Source organism: Cottoperca gobio, chromosome 21 (assembly GCF_900634415.1).
Source record: "Cottoperca gobio chromosome 21, fCotGob3.1, whole genome shotgun sequence".
In the NCBI taxonomy this organism is placed as follows: domain Eukaryota; kingdom Metazoa; phylum Chordata; class Actinopteri; order Perciformes; family Bovichtidae; genus Cottoperca; species Cottoperca gobio.
In genome coordinates, this window is record NC_041375.1 from 2,157,716 (window position 1) to 2,173,878 (window position 16,163).

Consider the following 16,163-nt stretch of genomic DNA (forward strand, 5'->3'; position numbering starts at 1 on the left):
AGGTGGGCGGAGAAATGACGTCCTCCTGCCTGTCCCTCTGCGCCCTCCTGGGTTTTTTGCTTGGCAAACGCAATTCACTGCCCCCGTTTACACAACACATTTTCTATGTATAGCTCCAGCTTTACACTCCTTTATGCATATTCTGTCATCATATACACAACAGATGCTGATTGTTTACTCCTAAAATAACGTATATAGCTAGGATAATTAGGACATTATGTGCAAGCAGACAGGGCTAAGGGAGTGAAAATTGTAATAATTAAAATAGAAACAGAGATAAACCCCTTGCACACTCAGCTCTATTCAAATTACCCCCTAAGGCAGAAAAGCAGCAGAAAAGCAGCAGAAGAGAAGCGTTTGATCTTTGCCTATTCCTTTATATGCCTATTCCTTTATATACACCAAAACATAATCACAACAGGCATTTCTCATTTGTGTACTTTATTAATATAACATTTTAACAGCAGAATATTATGCAGATCTGACAGGTGAGGGGATGATCATCAGAAAAAGGGACAACACCATCACCATCATCTTTAAGCAATATAAAGGTTTTGCAGCCAAGCAAACTCCTCTAGTGTCTGATGGAGGACGGCTGTGGGAGCCGAAATTTAGCCATCTCTACATCCAGGTCTGCAAATGTGTAGGAGGAGTAGCTGTGATGCTGGTTGTTTTTATAAGTGCTGTTGTCAAAAGGCTCATCGGGTTCTGGAGGCGCCGCTGCTGCAGTCTCTGCAGAAGGAGGGGAAGAAACAAAAAAGCATGTGAGAAAGCAGTCTGGTACAAAGGAGAGTTGACAAATCTTCCTGCTGTTCATGCAGTTAAACAAAAAAAGCACAAGGTTAGCCAAATGCAATGCTGGGTCTACTCCTGTGTCTTCATCGCTGTTACTGATTTTCAGGCAACAAAAGTTGTAGTAAAGATCTAGCCATTCCTGATAAGCTATAGAACTAGAACAAAAATGTGGCTTGCTTTGTAAAGATTTGTAAAGATTTTTTTAAGGGACAGGACATTTACATAGTCACACATGCTGACAAAGGTGGTTTATTGTGGAGCATTTCCTACGACGGTAGGCCACATTACCCCCAACAGCGTGGAGACACACTGGTTTGAAAAGCCTCAACGATCATGAGTGAGAGGGGAAAGTATGTGAAGGTAAACTTGCTTGCAGACAATAAAGACAGTAGAGGAATAATGATACTGCATGAAATGGATTTGAAAAAGGTCACAAAGTCAAAATGATAGTGTGTTGGAGACAAGGCTTTGATGTTTTTGAATACATAGAGGTGCATAATGTTCTTTAGTTTACTTTTACATCTAAATCTGTCTGGAAAACCTCTTAGCATGCTCTGACAGTAAGGTTATAAACAACACGTGAAGACAGTGAAAAAGATCTTACACATCCACAATCACAGAGAAATACAGTTAAGAAACATTTACATTTGTTCATTAATTGACACCATGCTTATCCCAAAGGCTTTAGGGTAGAGAACTCATTCACATAATGTGAAGCAAGTGTTGTTCCAGGAAGCAGAATTACCCAGTTGGTCAGAGAAGTGTTGGGTAAAAAAGAGTAAGGGCTGTAGTTACAGATATGTTTAGGATTTTTAATCTGATCCATTCGTAAACATTGGTTGGTAGCTGCTAATCAGTTCCACATACAGAACTCATGTCATGACTGTGATCTATTTTTGTTTTTAAAAATATCTTAGCAACTGTGTAATCCGGCTTCCTGAAATGTTCGGCTGACACCAAACGACTCCCAGCTTCTACTCGTCCAGCTGCTGTCAGAGATACGTCTTCACTGGAACACAGTACGGCCATGTGCATGCAATAACACTACCTGGCACAATGAATCCAAACATTAGCATTATTACCTTTAACCTTAACATGAACTCAGAAAACCTGTAACCCATATTTTATACAGAGACATTATGAATGAGAAGAATGAGCCAAAGCCAGCAATAGATTAGAAAGAGAAAAATATTCTGGGAGTGAAGATGGATTTGACAACTGCTGGGAGGCTAAACGAGGGGGATTTTTAAAATAAAGAAAGGTGGTGGATTCCTGAGTCATCAAAAGAGGGGAAGAAAGCAGAAACGTGAAGGGTTATTGTCACAGTACGCAACAGCTGTCAAAGACAGACAAGTCTACATTTCAATTAGCAAAATGCAAGCAATGCAAATTAGTTAAATGCAGAAAATAGATATGGAAAAGGAATTCGGCAAAAAGCCCTGCAAACAGGATTAAAGTACATGTCCACTACATTTACCTCATGCACAATCAACCAAACTGAATGCTAAGGCAATGGGAGGTTAGATGTCACAGTGATGGAACAGAAGAAAAACAAGAAGCTATTGAAAAAGAATCCAGGAATGATATTTTAAAAGCTGTGAAAGCCACAGAAACTACTGTATGTGAGGGAGTTGACACCTGGTTATCACTATAACAGCACACCGAATGGGTTGTGAAAGATATCCACAGAGAGGAAAAGGACAGGTAGAGATTTGGGGAATAGGGTGGTGTAGTGTGTACCCTCAGATGGTTCAACTGGGGCGTCCGCCTGCAGCTCCGCTCCAGCAGCTTCAGCTATGACTGCAGCAGGGTCCGCCAGCTCCTCTGTGCTCTCTACAGGAGCAGAGACTTCAGCTGCAGCCTCAGAAGCAGCTTCAGCTTCTACAGGGGCAGCTTCAGTTATGACTGGAGCCGGGTCCACCAGCTCCTCGGTGCTCTCCACAGAGGCAGTAACTTCAGCTGCAGCCTCGACAGCAGCTTCAGCTTCTGCAGGCTCTGCAGCTGCTTCTACAGGGGCAGCTTCAGCTACAACTGGAGCCGGGTCCACCAGCTCCTCGGTGCTCTCCACAGAGGCAGTAACTTCAGCTGCAGGCTCTGCAGAAGCTTCTACAGGGGCAGCTTCAGCTACAACTGGAGCCGGGTCCACCAGCTCCTCGGTGCTCTCCACAGAGGCAGTAACTTCAGCTGCAGGCTCTGCAGAAGCTTCTACAGGGGCAGCTTCAGTTTCTACAGGCTCTGCAGCAGCTTCTACAAGGGATTTGTCAGCTTTTGTGGGGGCTTCAGCAGAGGCAGACTCCGTGATTTCTACAGGAGCGTCAGTCTGAGCTTTTTCTGGAGTGAAAGTTTCTACTTGCGCATCTGGGATGGCAGGAGATGCAACATCTTCTATTACTTCTGTAGCTGGTTCCACTGCAGCTTCAGCTGAAACTTCTGTTCTGGTCTCAGCATCTTTGGTGGCAGTGCAGATCTCAGGAGCAGGGTCCACTAACTCCTCAGAGTTAACACTGGGTGCCTCGACGGTGGCTTGAGCTGCTTCTGTGGGCGCTGCTGCCGCTGCTGCACAAGCAGGAGTAGCTTCAGGTTCTGGAGGAACTTCCATCTTATCTTGAATAGTGTCTTCCTTCACTTCTGATGTGAGCTCCTGGACATCTGCTACTACTTTCACAGTGGAATCGGACGCTTCTGGTGGTGAGGTCTTGGTTTCAGTCTTCACTTCTGACTTCTCGTCCTTAGAGTCCGAGTCCGAGTCCGAGTCCGAGTCCGAGTCCGAGTCCGAGTCGCTGGACAATGAGGAGGATGATCCGTCAGTTGCTGGATCACCAGGCTCAGAGGAGGCTGCGGTGGCTACGACTGCATCGTCTGTGGTGGAGGCTGCGACTGGAGTGTCGTCTGGTGCTGACGTTTTACTGCTTGCATCAAACAAGGGCTCATCAGCTGGGAGACCTGCGGCAACTACAGGTGGAGCCGTGTCAGCGATAACCTGAGCAACATCTGGGTAAGCAGCTGGCGTCTCTGCTGCCACTGGCGGCTCAGCTACAGCTGCTTCACTGGCAGCAGTGACAGGAGCTGCTGCAGCTACAATTGTTTCTGCAGTGGCAGTGGGGCCGGCCAATGGTTCAGTTACACCTAGAGACTGTGTTGGGAAAACTCCAGGCTCTGAAAATCTAACTGGGAAGGCAACTGCTGTCTTGTAGGCTAGCAAGGTTGCTCTCTCATCTGAAGGATCTGCTGCTGAGGAAAATTGTAAATAGGACAATAGTGGTTAAATAAGAACAAACATTTACAGTAAAGTGTTGTGACTTGCACAGGGAAACAACTTTCCTTAACACTTTAATTCCTGCACCCATTTATGCTTTCCTGGAATTTTCCAAATAGAAAAATAGAATTACCGCAACATAATATTAACTTGTCAAAATACAAGAACTTACTGTTAACCTTGTTTGTACACTATTTTTATTCACAATTAGACACAAACAGCAACACAAGCATTTACAAACTACATTTTAACAATGAATTATTCTGGATGGGATGGACGACTGTAAGAGAAAGCAAAGGTTAGACCTTAAGGTACATTTCCGACACTGTAAATAAAAAGAGTTACACATTAAGCTTTAAAATCTACACTATACAAACTATATCATAAACCATATATACACATATAGTATGTATGTATGTAACGGACAAAAAAAAAAGGGTAAAACATCATTAATACACAATAGAAACAAGCCAGCAAAACTTTAAACCCTGAATTTCAAAATTTAGAAAGTGAATAGAATCAAATGGCCTTACTCTTGCTGGCAGCCTCTGTCTTTTTCGCTGGCTGAGCGGGCTCTTCAGCCTGAGTGCAGAACGAAGCAGCCGAGCGACTCCTCAGGAGGCCCAAGCTCTCCAACTGGAGAAACTGGGGAAGAGCACGGAAACCTTTTTTGTAGAATTGCCAAACATACACAACAAAACATATACAACCGCATTCAACATGAAAAATGAAGCAAAAACAGAACAAGGACTGTGGAGCCTTGTTTCGTATGCTTTGAGTTGGTACTGTGGCTAGTTATTTAATGCTTTTGTGGCACCAAGAGTTGGGTAATAGCCTATTTTGATATACATTATGAGAATACTTAAATGCATTAAATGTTACATGTTTTACATTTATATCCAGGTTGATATCCTTTTAATATCTCTTAATTTCATGTATTTGACAACATCTAGGAGGATAAAAGCACTTATCATACGTCAGATGAGGCATGAGACCCGGCTAAATTAAAGCAAAGTCTTGGTGTATTAGTCATGTATTGGAGCAGCACATCTTTGTGGCAATATTGTGTTTTAAATGATGAAATAAATGTGATGAAGTAACCCTATTTGTCAGGTATTTCATTTGCAAGGTTAGCCAACAACAGACATTCCGAACTCATCTTCTTTTTAACCATAATTAGATTTCTGAGAAATGTACTAAATAATTATATATTATAGTATTACAGTAGGCCAGATTATTGCCCACTGCTCGGTGGCGCTAATGATTAAAAACAAACGTAAGGATACAAACCATAACTGTCAACCCTCCCGATTATCCCGTACTTTTCCTTCTATCCCGCTGTCCTCCCGTTTAAATATATTTCCGTAATTATCCCGTATTTTTAACCTTTCAAAAATAAAAATAGTTTAAATAGTTTTAATAGTTTAATTTAAAAAAGTGTACGGTGGTAAAGTGGCCTCCGGTAAAGCAGGTGGCAGTATTATGTTTAACTTTAGCTGAAACACGTTATCCGCCAGTAAACACACAGAAGAAGAAAACAGGAACAATACCACAGAAGAAGAAAACAGGAACAATACCACAGAAGAAGAAGACAAAAACATATGGATGAGAGTCACAGTGAACCGGAGATAGATGGAGACGCAGTTGTACCTGCCAAACAAGTTAAAACTTTATGCAAGTAACTAAACAAACGGGAGGAGACCTTCCATTATTTAATTAAAGCAGAGTCGGGCAAACTTGTACTTTTTGTAAAGTGTGCCATTCAGATGTTAGCATCGCACATGACGGAATAAGCGATGTTTGCTAGCATGAAGAATCGTCCAAGCACAAGCACGCCAAGAGGCACAAAACATACACTGTCAATGACTTCATGTGTGATAAGAACTGTTTCACAGGCAGACCAAGTGACCAAAGCTGAGGGAAAGATGTCGATGCTTTGCGCCAAAAAATGGGTGGGTGAGACTGTTAAGGTGTGGACGGAGCCCGCCAGAACATGTCCCTTATTTTGACATTCCAATGTTGACAATGTCAAATAACATGACATAACATAAAAATCAATACAACAAAAATAAAATACACACATTCGTATTGTAGCTTTCAGGTGTTTTGACAGTTAGTTAGCCATATCAATCTTGTACACAGAAAAGTAGTTAACGTTAACTCCATGTTCGCAGATTTCACCAGGGTCGTGTGTAGCTCTGTGATTGCCCTCTTCCAACCGAAAGATTCGGGTTTGCGCATTAAATAAAGCATTATTTTTGAAGTGATTGTAATGTATGTAGGTCAGTTGTAGGTTACGTCAGGTGTGGTTAAGATGAGAGAACTGCAGTCTGTGCCCTTTTCCCGGTGGTGATTGGAACAAGTCTCGGGGTCAGTACGAAGGAGACACTCGAATGGAGTCAAGTATTTCACGTCCACTGTCTCGGATAAACTGCCAACTGACCTCTACAAAGCTGTGCTATCCTAACAGACTACATCTAAAACGTCTGGGAGGCAATTCAATTATATTACCTTGAGGGAACCCAGTCGCCCTAACCGCAGCAAGGAGGTCGCCATTTTGTGTTCTCAGTGTTATGCTCCGGCCGGAAACAGTGAGGTAAACACAGCGGTTCCACAATGATACTGGTTTGAACAAAACCAAAGGATTCTCACTTCGAGGGCCGTATTAAGAAAATATATGGGTTATATCCTTATAATAACATGTCAACACTTAGTCAACAGATATGTATTATTTCAAGGGTTTCTGACTAGATATATCAATACGACATGTGCTTTGGAACATGTTGAGTTGTTTTGATGCTTGTGTGTCGCCAGCAGAGGCGGTTACTTCAAGGTCCGCTCGTCAGTTTGCGAACCAGAGCTGGGTACGGACCATGGGCGCTGTCAGCTGCTTTTTTTTGTCCACTGTCACCATCATTTCGATAATTTACTGTCACCCTGGTCTTAATCCGTGTGTGGTTACTCGGAATGCATTATATGTCGGTCTGATTCCAGTTTTTCAGGTGGCTCTAAAGCAGAAATGTCTGTTTTTGTGTCTCTAGTTTTCATCAACGACATCAAAATATAGCCAAGAGGTGTTATTGCATGTGACATTCTAATATACAATACATGTTTATTATATTACACAAATGAGACGTAGTGTTGTCTGAAAAGACTCATAATTGCTCCCTGTTGTATGCTACACATCCTCTGGATGGCGCACAATTAATTCACTTGGATCACCCACGAAGAAGGCTACCGTCTTCAAAGGGTTAGGGAGGGTTGGGATTGATCATGGCTACTTTAAATTAAAGTATTATATTGCAGGAAATGGAGGCAACTCACGCAAATAGTTTCATTTGGATTGTTGTACACATTGTAGGCCTACTCATAATGTGTTCATGGTTCTATAGGGGCAGCTGCGGCTCAGGCGGTAGAGGTCGATCCCCAGCCCCTGCAGTCATACTCAATTTAGTGGATCACTAAATTGAGCCATTTTAATTTGTTGGGAGGAATGCATTTACTCTATTGGGTCAGATCTAAAAAATAGATTCACTATTTATTTTAATGAACTTGCTGTATGCATATTTATCTATACATGTGTATGCAACAGGTTAATATGAACATACTGTATGAATCACACCAAAACATTCCCTCTCATTATCTTTTGGTTTTGAATCTCCTCCGTGTGTGTGTGTGTGTGTGTGTGTGATTACATGCGGCTCTGTGTAAATCCTGTTGAAATCTAAGATCGCTAAATTAGTTGATTGAGTTTCATCTTGGAGAACATGGGCTAAGTCAAGTTCGCCACATGTTTGTGATGTTGATGCGTTTCCCTGACAGTGGCATAAAGATTCATGCATACAACAAATACAAACTGGAATTTATTGTTTTTAATTCACATTCAGCTCAGCCATGGATCAATCAATACAAAGCTTATTTCACAGCTCTAAATTCACTTTGTCTGCCAGAAATGTACATCTAATGCTTAAGCTTTCACTTCCATAAAACATGTAGCTACTGAAACGGCTCTAATTTCTTACATATAAAGCTATATCCAATGGTTTGTTGGAACTTTGATATTAAGCAGACGGTCAACACACAGATGTATGATGTACAGGAAAAAAGGAGACATTAGAAAACTGCAAAGTGCGATTGTTCACTTCTGGGAAACTTCAATCAAACTTGGCCTCTGAAAAACACAAAGCAGAGATATTGATACATGTGATTATGTACTCATTTTTCTTTTTTTAATGTCACAGAATATTCAGATTTACATTTTATGAAACCTGATCAAAGCCTACCCATTACATATTAATATTTCTCGTCGGCCTGATGGTATGACAGGTCAGGTTGTCGCTAAAAAAACATTAAGAATCGAGCTCTTGGGACCATGAATATCCACAATAAATTGTAGTAGCTGTGAGCTGTTCAAGACAAAATGAAGACAAAGCTAGGCACCCTTAAGGTGCCTTTAGACTAACAACAACAATCATGTATGTGATGGGTCTAATAAAATCTTGGCGGCAATCTGTCAGAGTGTACAGTATCAATATAAGATTATCAGATTGTGCAATGAATAGGAGGTGAAACTTTGCACTAAAATGTCAAAAACGTATACGAGAGCAGATGCTTGTCATCAGTTAGAGACATCCAACTGCGCTGCTCTTAGGGTTTGAAAATTAAACAAAAGAATAAACAAGCTGTGGTCATAGTGCTGACACATGGCAAACCAATAGATGATTAACTTGACTCACCTGTGAATTTCAACTCTGGAAAAGATGCAAGGTCTCCACCACCATAGAGTCGCTGAAGCTTTGCTACCTCCTCTGCCAAGGTCTTCTCATACTCTGAACCTGCATCGACTAGCCCCCCAGTAGCTCTACAAGAGGAGGACAAAGATCAGTTATCAGCAAAGCTCAATTTCTTTGTATCCCTCATTGAATGCATTTGATGGGTAAAACATTCTCAGTTGAATCCTCAGTACAAAATCAGCACAATCAGATTTTTCCATTTTGATGAAACACACAAGGCAAATGCAGAATTGTGCTTCATTTATTTTAGTTACGTAGTTGTTTACAAGTTTCAACTATACATTTATGCACCAATTTTCAAGCTTTACATTGTCAGAAGGAACAAATGGCTGAGACCTACCGGCTTTTTGTGGAGTACTCGCGTATGGAGTCCAGGAAGAGCTTCTGAATTGGGTCCATTTGAACTGAGTGTCACAGGGAGAAAAAAAAACTAAAATTAATTTCTCCTCATAGGAAAACACTTGTAAACCCCAATCATGCTTTTGGATGAGTCTGTCTATTTAGCTAGAACAAATAAAGAAACAATCCGATTGAAACCCTAACCCTCATGCACATAACAGCACCTGAGAGCGGTAGACAGAGTACATGTAGCCAGATAGGAAAGAACGTGTGAAAGGTCAGGTCAGTTGACAGGTTAAAGGTTGCTGGAATGTGGACTCATGCTAGGAAACACATTTACACAACTGCTGTAAAGTAAAAGCTTACCAACAGTCTAATCCAGACAAAACATTATAACAGTTAAGTCCAAATAACCAATTTTAAATCTTCAACTTTGAGTCCAACCAGTGTGAAATCTCACCACATGCTTTATCCATAAACAAAATACACATATTGATAACACATTACTTTTACCGTGTGTATATTATTATTTTATAAAATACACACACACACACACACACACACACACACACACACACACACACACACACACCAGATACAAAATAAAGCAGAACAGTTCTGTCAAACCACAGGAGGTGCTGAGAATTATTTTTCTATCATGTTGAAACATCTTAGGTAAGAAGGGTGGGAATGAAACCGAGGATTAAAACCAAAGAAAACATCTGTAATTCTGACAAGAATAAAATAGGAGAGAAGAGTAAAATATGTCAGGAACAGATCAGTGAGTTATGAAGAAAGGTGGAAAGAAATTCTAGAAAACAAAAAAAAAAATGAGTGCAGCAAGAAGGTTAGTGAAAAACAAAAACTTAAAAAGGTGTTCAGAAATAAAACATGCCAAACAGCTCAATGAAAATTGCTGTGCAGTAAAAACATGCATCAGTATGCAAGATGACTGATCGGTGCAAACACAATAGACAATGAGTTGAACTACAGCTATGTGAAAGATGACCTGGTCACATGGGCAGATGTGTAATATGGCATGAAAAGGGAAATATATTATTTGAAGGTTATGGTCTAAAAAAGGATCAAGAAACACAAAGGGACTGTTAGGAACAACCTGTGCAAGGCTAGTACAAAAGAAGTGCGTTTGTGATGTTGGGTATCATTACAGTTTATCCTTATGCTCATCACGAATGATTAGTGTAGTCGTACAAATGACTGCAGGGTCCACGGAGGAAAAGAGAAGGATTGTGGGGGAGGGGAAAGTTGTAGTGTGTACCCTCAAACGGTTCAGCTGGTTCAGCGGGGGCGTCCGCCTGCAGCTCCTCTCCTGCAGCTTCGGCTAGGACTGGAGCAGGGCCCACCAACTCCTCGGTGCTCTCTACAGGAGCAGAAACTTCAGCTGCAGCCTCAGCTGGGGCAGCTGCAGCCTCAGCTGGGGCAGCGGCAGCTTCTACAGGGGCAGCCTCAGCTGGGGCAGCGGCAGCTTCTACAGGGGCAGCGGCAGCTTCTACAGGGGCAGCGGCAGCTTCTACAGGGGCAGCGTCAGCTGGGGCAGCGGCAGCTTCTACAGGGGTAGCCTCAGCTGGGGCAGCGGCAGCTTCTACAGGGGCAGCGGCAGCTTCTACAGGGGCAGCGGCAGCTTCTACAGGGGCAGCCTCAGCTGGGGCAGCGGCAGCTTCTACAGGGGCAGCCTCAGCTGGGGCAGCGGCAGCTTCTACAGGGGCAGCCTCAGCTGGGGCAGCGGCAGCCTCAGCTCCTACAGGGGCAGCCTCAGCTGGGGCAGCGGCAGCCTCAGCTCCTACAGGGGCAGCGGCAGCTTCTACAGGGGCTTTAGCAGGGACAACCTCAGGGGCAGCTTCCACAACTGGTACAGCTTCTGGAGCAGCTTCGACAGGAACTTCAGCAGCCGGTTCTGGTGCTGCAGCAGCTTCAACAACTGGGGTGGCAGCTTCAGCTGCTGGAGCAGCAACAGCTTCAACCACTGGAGCAGCAACAGCTTCAACCACAGGTGCAACTTCAGCAACCGCTTCAGCAACAGCTTCAACCATGGGAGCAACCCCGGGAGTAACTTCAGCAACCACTTCAGCAACAGCTTCAACCACGGGAGCAACTTCGGCAATTACTTCAGCGATAGCCTCAACAACAGGTGCAGATTCAGGGACAACATCAACAATTGGAGTGGCTTCAACCAGTGGGACGGCAGCTTCTACCACAAGGGTGGTTGCCACAGCCTCAGCAGCAGCTGGTGTGGGCTCTGCAGCTGGTGTAGCTGCAGCTTCTGCTGCTGAAACAGCTGCTGCTGAAGAAACTTCTTTCTTGGGAAGCTCATATAACTTGTGCTGGACAAGTTTCTCTACATCGAAGTATGTTTTAGCCTGGTCTTTGTCTAGGACAAAGGAGGAGGGCAAGCAGACAAGATGCATTACTGTTTTTATTTTTACACATATGTATATGGTTGAATGAACACTATAAACTCACATTTAACAAAATAGCAACATTTTACACAGAAAATCCAAAGATATACTGGAATGTGGCATCTGTAATAGTTTACAAGAAAATAAAGAAATGGCACTGCAAGTTACTCAAAATGTTAGAGCAAATGTAGAAAAGCGTCAAGAAAACTCTTGACACAAAAGAACAAACTGTAACATTGACAGCTTTATATTAAGATACATTTAATATATAAAAAATAGGGCCGAAACGCATGAACACTGCTCAGCTGATGGGGCCGTTGGACCTGTGGAAGGAAAGCCAGCAGTGAAAATGAACTGTGGTGTAAATATTGTTGAAGAATAAAAAAGGTAATTGTCGTAGAAAAATGTAAATGTATGCAAACGGCTGGATTGCTGTTAAAAAGAGTCAATGCAACATCTATATCCTTTTTAATGAGAGGGGAGCTCCAAACTGTCCAGCAGTAAAGAGCAGAAGACTTCGCTGAGGCTCACTTGCTTCACACGTGCTGGATGGAGACTGTAGTTCAGACTAGATAGTGAAGAAGAGCCATGCCCTTTGTGACCTGTGTATAACTAGACTGTTTGACAATATTCTGTAGTTTGCATGTGTATCGTTAAGTCCCTGACACCAGTACTAATTAAATACATTCTTTAAGACAAGACAGTCTGGAAGCAGTTTACTTATTCATCAAAGAAAAGAGCCCGACCTGGAACTGAAAGTACAATTTTATTAATTAGAAATCAATGTTGTCCACCTCATAACCTGAGCATATGCCAAACGCATCAAACCACATCTGCCAAAGTTTGCTAAAGCAGATGGTTGTAGTAGTAGCAGATTAAATAAGCTTTCTATCTCTTAACCTGCAGCCATGACCGAGCAGCTGCTGCGTTACGTGTTTTTACCATGAAATGAGCCATGTGGGCGAGGATCTCACTCCTGACCTTTCCTGCACACAGTAGATGTCTGTATGAATGGATCTGTATCAGTGTTCTAGGGCTTAAGACATTCTGAGACTTAGTGCTGTTAAACAAAACCTTAACAAAGGTTCAAAGAATAGTCAGATTGTTATGGATATTATGTAATCTAATGTCAGTTATTACTCGGAGAAGAAAAATGTAAGTTCTAAAGCAAATGACCTCAATCATGTTTTAAGGTTAATGCAAAGTTAAGACTTTATAATGCCAGGCAGGTAGAAGGACACATGACACCTAAAGTGAAAGAAAACAACAACAACTGTAGACCAGTCAAGACTTCTGGTCTGCAACACTTTCTACAAAGACATTTCGGACAGATTCTACACAATGGAGCTACAGACTGGAGACGAATGACTGATCCTACTACAGTGCCATCTGGAGACAACACCATGCATTTGAACTGCCAGGAGGCAGATAAGTACACTATATGCAAATAGATATTAGAAAAGGTTTGATAGCACTAGATAAATGTGTTTTCTTTGGAGGTTTACATCTTTGGCAATCAGTTTTAACAAACAAACAGGAATGGTACATTAGCAATAAACACTAATGTGCAGATACTGTACAGTACTGTTGTGGTGAATAACTTCTAACGTTCACCTACATTGAAACAGAGCACGCTGATAAAGGCTCAGCCACATGTTGAGACAGGAGCAGTGACTTTGTGAAACCTACCTGACTTGGTCTTTTTCACCGACTTCTTGGGACCCCCGGATTTTGTGCTAAAGGCTACAGGTGCTCTACTCAGAGTACTCCAGCTCTCAGCCTGCAAACACTACACACACACACACGCACACAAAGTAGAAAAAATGTGTCAAATATATTAGCCTAAATAAGAACTGCAAGAGGAATCTTACAAAACATCAAGGATTATGTTTTCTAACCTTGTCAGTTTGTCAGGTAATAATTAATCCTGTTTTGTGACAATTTAAAGCCATTTTAAATGTAATTACACAATATTAAATTAGATTGACATGCCCTGCTTTCATAAGATTTTACATTGGGAAAGAGCAGAACTTTTGGAGATAAAAAGAAAACATGAAGAAATCTGCCCCTTGTATCGTATGAAAATCTGTTAGTTCAGGTCTGCAGCAGGTTTAATTAAACCTCAGATATGATGACTTCTATGGGATTAAAGACGACTTCTACAGGACAACTCGGCTTGGTTAAGGCCCTGACACACCAAGCCAAACAAAATACAAGTGGCGACAGAGCTGCCAAAAAGTCACACTTGAACACACGACTACAGCCATCAGCCAACAAGCACATACGTGCTGTGCTGCGTGAGTTGCAACAACTCTCCAGCAGGCAGCGATAGTCTGCATTAGTCATTAAAAAAAAAAAGAGCAACCGGAAGACTTCTGTGTGTGCCCTCTTGATTTCAGTTGTTAGTTTGCTTACCTCACTTCTGTTTCTCTTCTTGTGCACTGATTCGCTAAAGCTGAACAGCCAATCAGGGTGATTTATTTTGCCATCAGTCTCCACTCCTGATTCAACATGCTGAATCTGCCACAGGGACTGTCGGTTGGGCCAAAAAATGGCAACAGCGTGGGACACACCGCAAAAATTGGGCTGACAGACGCTCAGGCGGCCCGACATTAACAGGCGGCCGATAATCTGCTTCGTGTGTCACAGCCTTTATAACAAAACAAAAAAAAAGAGACCACCTGAATTTGTTCCAGACAACTCAAACCAGGCTTAAACGGCTGCAAAGCTTATGACAGAGCAACAATCCCCAGGTGTCTCTGTTGGATCGCTGCTCTAATATAGTGTACTCCATGGACTGTGCACTTGACAATTAATTAAGATTCTTCTTTTGGTGCTTCCCATATGCTTCACAATCCTTTTAGCATATGAAACGTCCACAAATATTTATATGTCCCTGGCAGTCCACTTGTGTTATTAGATGTTACATAAAACACATCGGGAAGTAGGCCTACTGACTTTATGATGAGAAAAAGCAAGGCTCTGTTCATGTTTTTCTAACTTTTAATAGTTGCCGATACAGATCCATAATCATTACACTTTTTAAATACCCTATTTAAATGTTCTAGCTTAATGCATTACTCTTACTTATACATTACCTACTATGTTACACCAGAACATACTTCTCCCTTTGCAGGGCTGTCATCTTGAAGTCACTGATAACATTGGTGAGGTTGTATTGACCACAATATTTAGTTTCCCCCTTTCACACCGTCTGACATTGTCCTATATCAGCTCTTAATGGATGCAACTGTATATGATATTTTCCCAACTTTCTAGCTTTTGTATTTGGGTTGTCTACTAGAGTTTAAAATAAAGATATGTGGGTTTGAACAACGTATGACTGCACAGCATGAGTTTGTATTGACTGGCACACTGGTATGTCAGTGGGTGTGAGAGTGTAAAAAGCCTTAAATCCAGTCTTAATACAAATGAGACTCTTCAGAGTAAACATGTCCTGCACCACTTTATGCTAGGGTACATTTTCTATACTGGTCAACCTTGCACAAAGATGCACATGCTTTTAGAAACTATCTTAGTCTAAAACATTAACGCAACTCCCATGCCAAAGTTCATCGTTCTCACAAAGTCAAATTCCTTACAGTGGAGTAGTGGAGCTTCAGCCTTCCAGGCCTGCGAGTCTGGTTTGAGCCTGCTCCATTGAGGCGTGCCATTACTAACTAACATTCTGCAATAACTGGCTCAAGTTTGTGCTTCAAGTTTTATAACTCACAATTCATAATTCACGTCCTAATAATAAAAAAAAATAAAAAAAAAACACTAGTTTTAAGCACTTGGCATGAAAGGAAAGCTGGAAGGACTGAATAACGTTGTTCTGGTTAATCCAGCTGCAGCCACGAAGACGAAACAGACCAACAACAATGGCACGGAAATGAAATATTACATGTATGCTTGCTAAAGCTAGAAATGATATTAACGTTACCCTGACACAGCCCAGTCGACCTATCCTCAGCAAGGAAGCCGCCATCTTTCCGTGCAGCCTGTCTGTGCTGGGACACAATAATAACACATACACGATAAACAAAGACAATAATAAAGACGTCAAGATATCTTCAACGTGTAACTTTAGTTTGTTAGATTAGCATCGTGCAACAAAACAGCAGCAATTAAAAAAAAAAAAAAGCAGCTGCGATAAACTCCAACTTTGATTCAATGAGAAAAAAAACAGCATATAGCGTTAACTGTTAAATACACGTGGATATTAATGGTTACCTTTTGATAAAATAAAAAAAGAGGCTATTGTATGATTGTGTTGTTGGGGTCAGTCCTCCAGAAGCAGCTCACAGCAGCATGGACACAGCTCAGTGCCTTTATCAAGGTCTTTTACGTAACACGTGAATGTGGCAGTCAACGCCCCCTTCCCATGTTGTCCAATATCAATGTGTCTATTTATGTGTACTGTCGGTGATTATCTTATATCTGTTTAATATTTGTAATGTTATTTGTATATGATATCTTCTGTGAATGTAATATGTGGGGTCTGCTCACTCACTCACATGGTCAACTTTGTTGCTATAGTAACTGAGCAAACTCAAAATATAA

General features: G+C 41.8%; 2 protein-coding genes across 6 annotated transcripts; both read right to left on the reverse strand.

Annotated features, from left to right (window-relative positions):
* Nucleotides 1-424: 424 nt before the first annotated feature.
* On the reverse strand, nucleotides 425-6,763 carry ndufv3 (NADH:ubiquinone oxidoreductase subunit V3). 2 transcript variants are annotated; one of them, XM_029459601.1, is made up of 5 exons: nucleotides 6,563-6,763; nucleotides 4,585-4,696; nucleotides 2,942-4,023; nucleotides 2,536-2,842; nucleotides 425-732 (listed from the first exon to the last, which is right to left on the reverse strand). In XM_029459601.1, the coding sequence occupies exons 1-5, from the start codon at nucleotides 6,605-6,607 to the stop codon at nucleotides 575-577; spliced, it is 1,704 nt and encodes a 567-aa protein (XP_029315461.1). In that variant the 5' UTR covers nucleotides 6,608-6,763; the 3' UTR covers nucleotides 425-574. The 2 variants fall into 2 exon arrangements, with proteins under 2 accessions (XP_029315461.1, XP_029315460.1); XM_029459600.1 differs by having other exon boundaries at nucleotides 2,536-4,023.
* Nucleotides 6,764-7,896: 1,133 nt separating this feature from the next.
* Nucleotides 7,897-16,018, reverse strand: LOC115026077 (calphotin). Of its 4 annotated transcripts, none has more exons than XM_029458682.1 (8): nucleotides 15,834-16,010; nucleotides 15,544-15,610; nucleotides 13,290-13,389; nucleotides 10,842-11,572; nucleotides 10,463-10,649; nucleotides 9,185-9,248; nucleotides 8,788-8,912; nucleotides 7,897-8,222 (listed from the first exon to the last, which is right to left on the reverse strand). In XM_029458682.1, exons 2-8 carry the CDS (start codon nucleotides 15,586-15,588, stop codon nucleotides 8,206-8,208), a joined length of 1,269 nt encoding a protein of 422 aa, XP_029314542.1. In that variant the 5' UTR covers nucleotides 15,589-15,610; nucleotides 15,834-16,010; the 3' UTR covers nucleotides 7,897-8,205. The 4 variants fall into 4 exon arrangements, with proteins under 4 accessions (XP_029314542.1, XP_029314543.1, XP_029314544.1 ...); XM_029458683.1 differs by having other exon boundaries at nucleotides 10,878-11,572; nucleotides 15,834-16,009; XM_029458684.1 differs by having other exon boundaries at nucleotides 10,463-10,613; nucleotides 15,834-16,009.
* Nucleotides 16,019-16,163: the final 145 nt, after the last annotated feature.

Coding starts and splice junctions, on each gene's coding strand:
- ndufv3 (XM_029459600.1), bottom strand. CDS start 6,607: ATGGCGACCTCCTTGCTGCGGTTAGGGCGACTGGGTTCCCTCAAG. Junction 4,024..4,584: donor GACAGAGGCTGCCAGCAAGA/GTAAGGCCATTT, acceptor TTTCCTCAGCAG/CAGATCCTTCAGATGAGAGA. Junction 733..2,535: donor CCCAGTTGAACCATCTGAGG/GTACACACTACA, acceptor CTCCTTCTGCAG/AGACTGCAGCAGCGGCGCCT.
- LOC115026077 (XM_029458681.1), bottom strand. CDS start 15,588: ATGGCGGCTTCCTTGCTGAGGATAGGTCGACTGGGCTGTGTCAGG. Junction 11,573..13,289: donor GGTGAAAAAGACCAAGTCAG/GTAGGTTTCACA, acceptor CCTTTGTCCTAG/ACAAAGACCAGGCTAAAACA. Junction 9,249..10,462: donor ACCAGCTGAACCGTTTGAGG/GTACACACTACA, acceptor TGTGACACTCAG/TTCAAATGGACCCAATTCAG.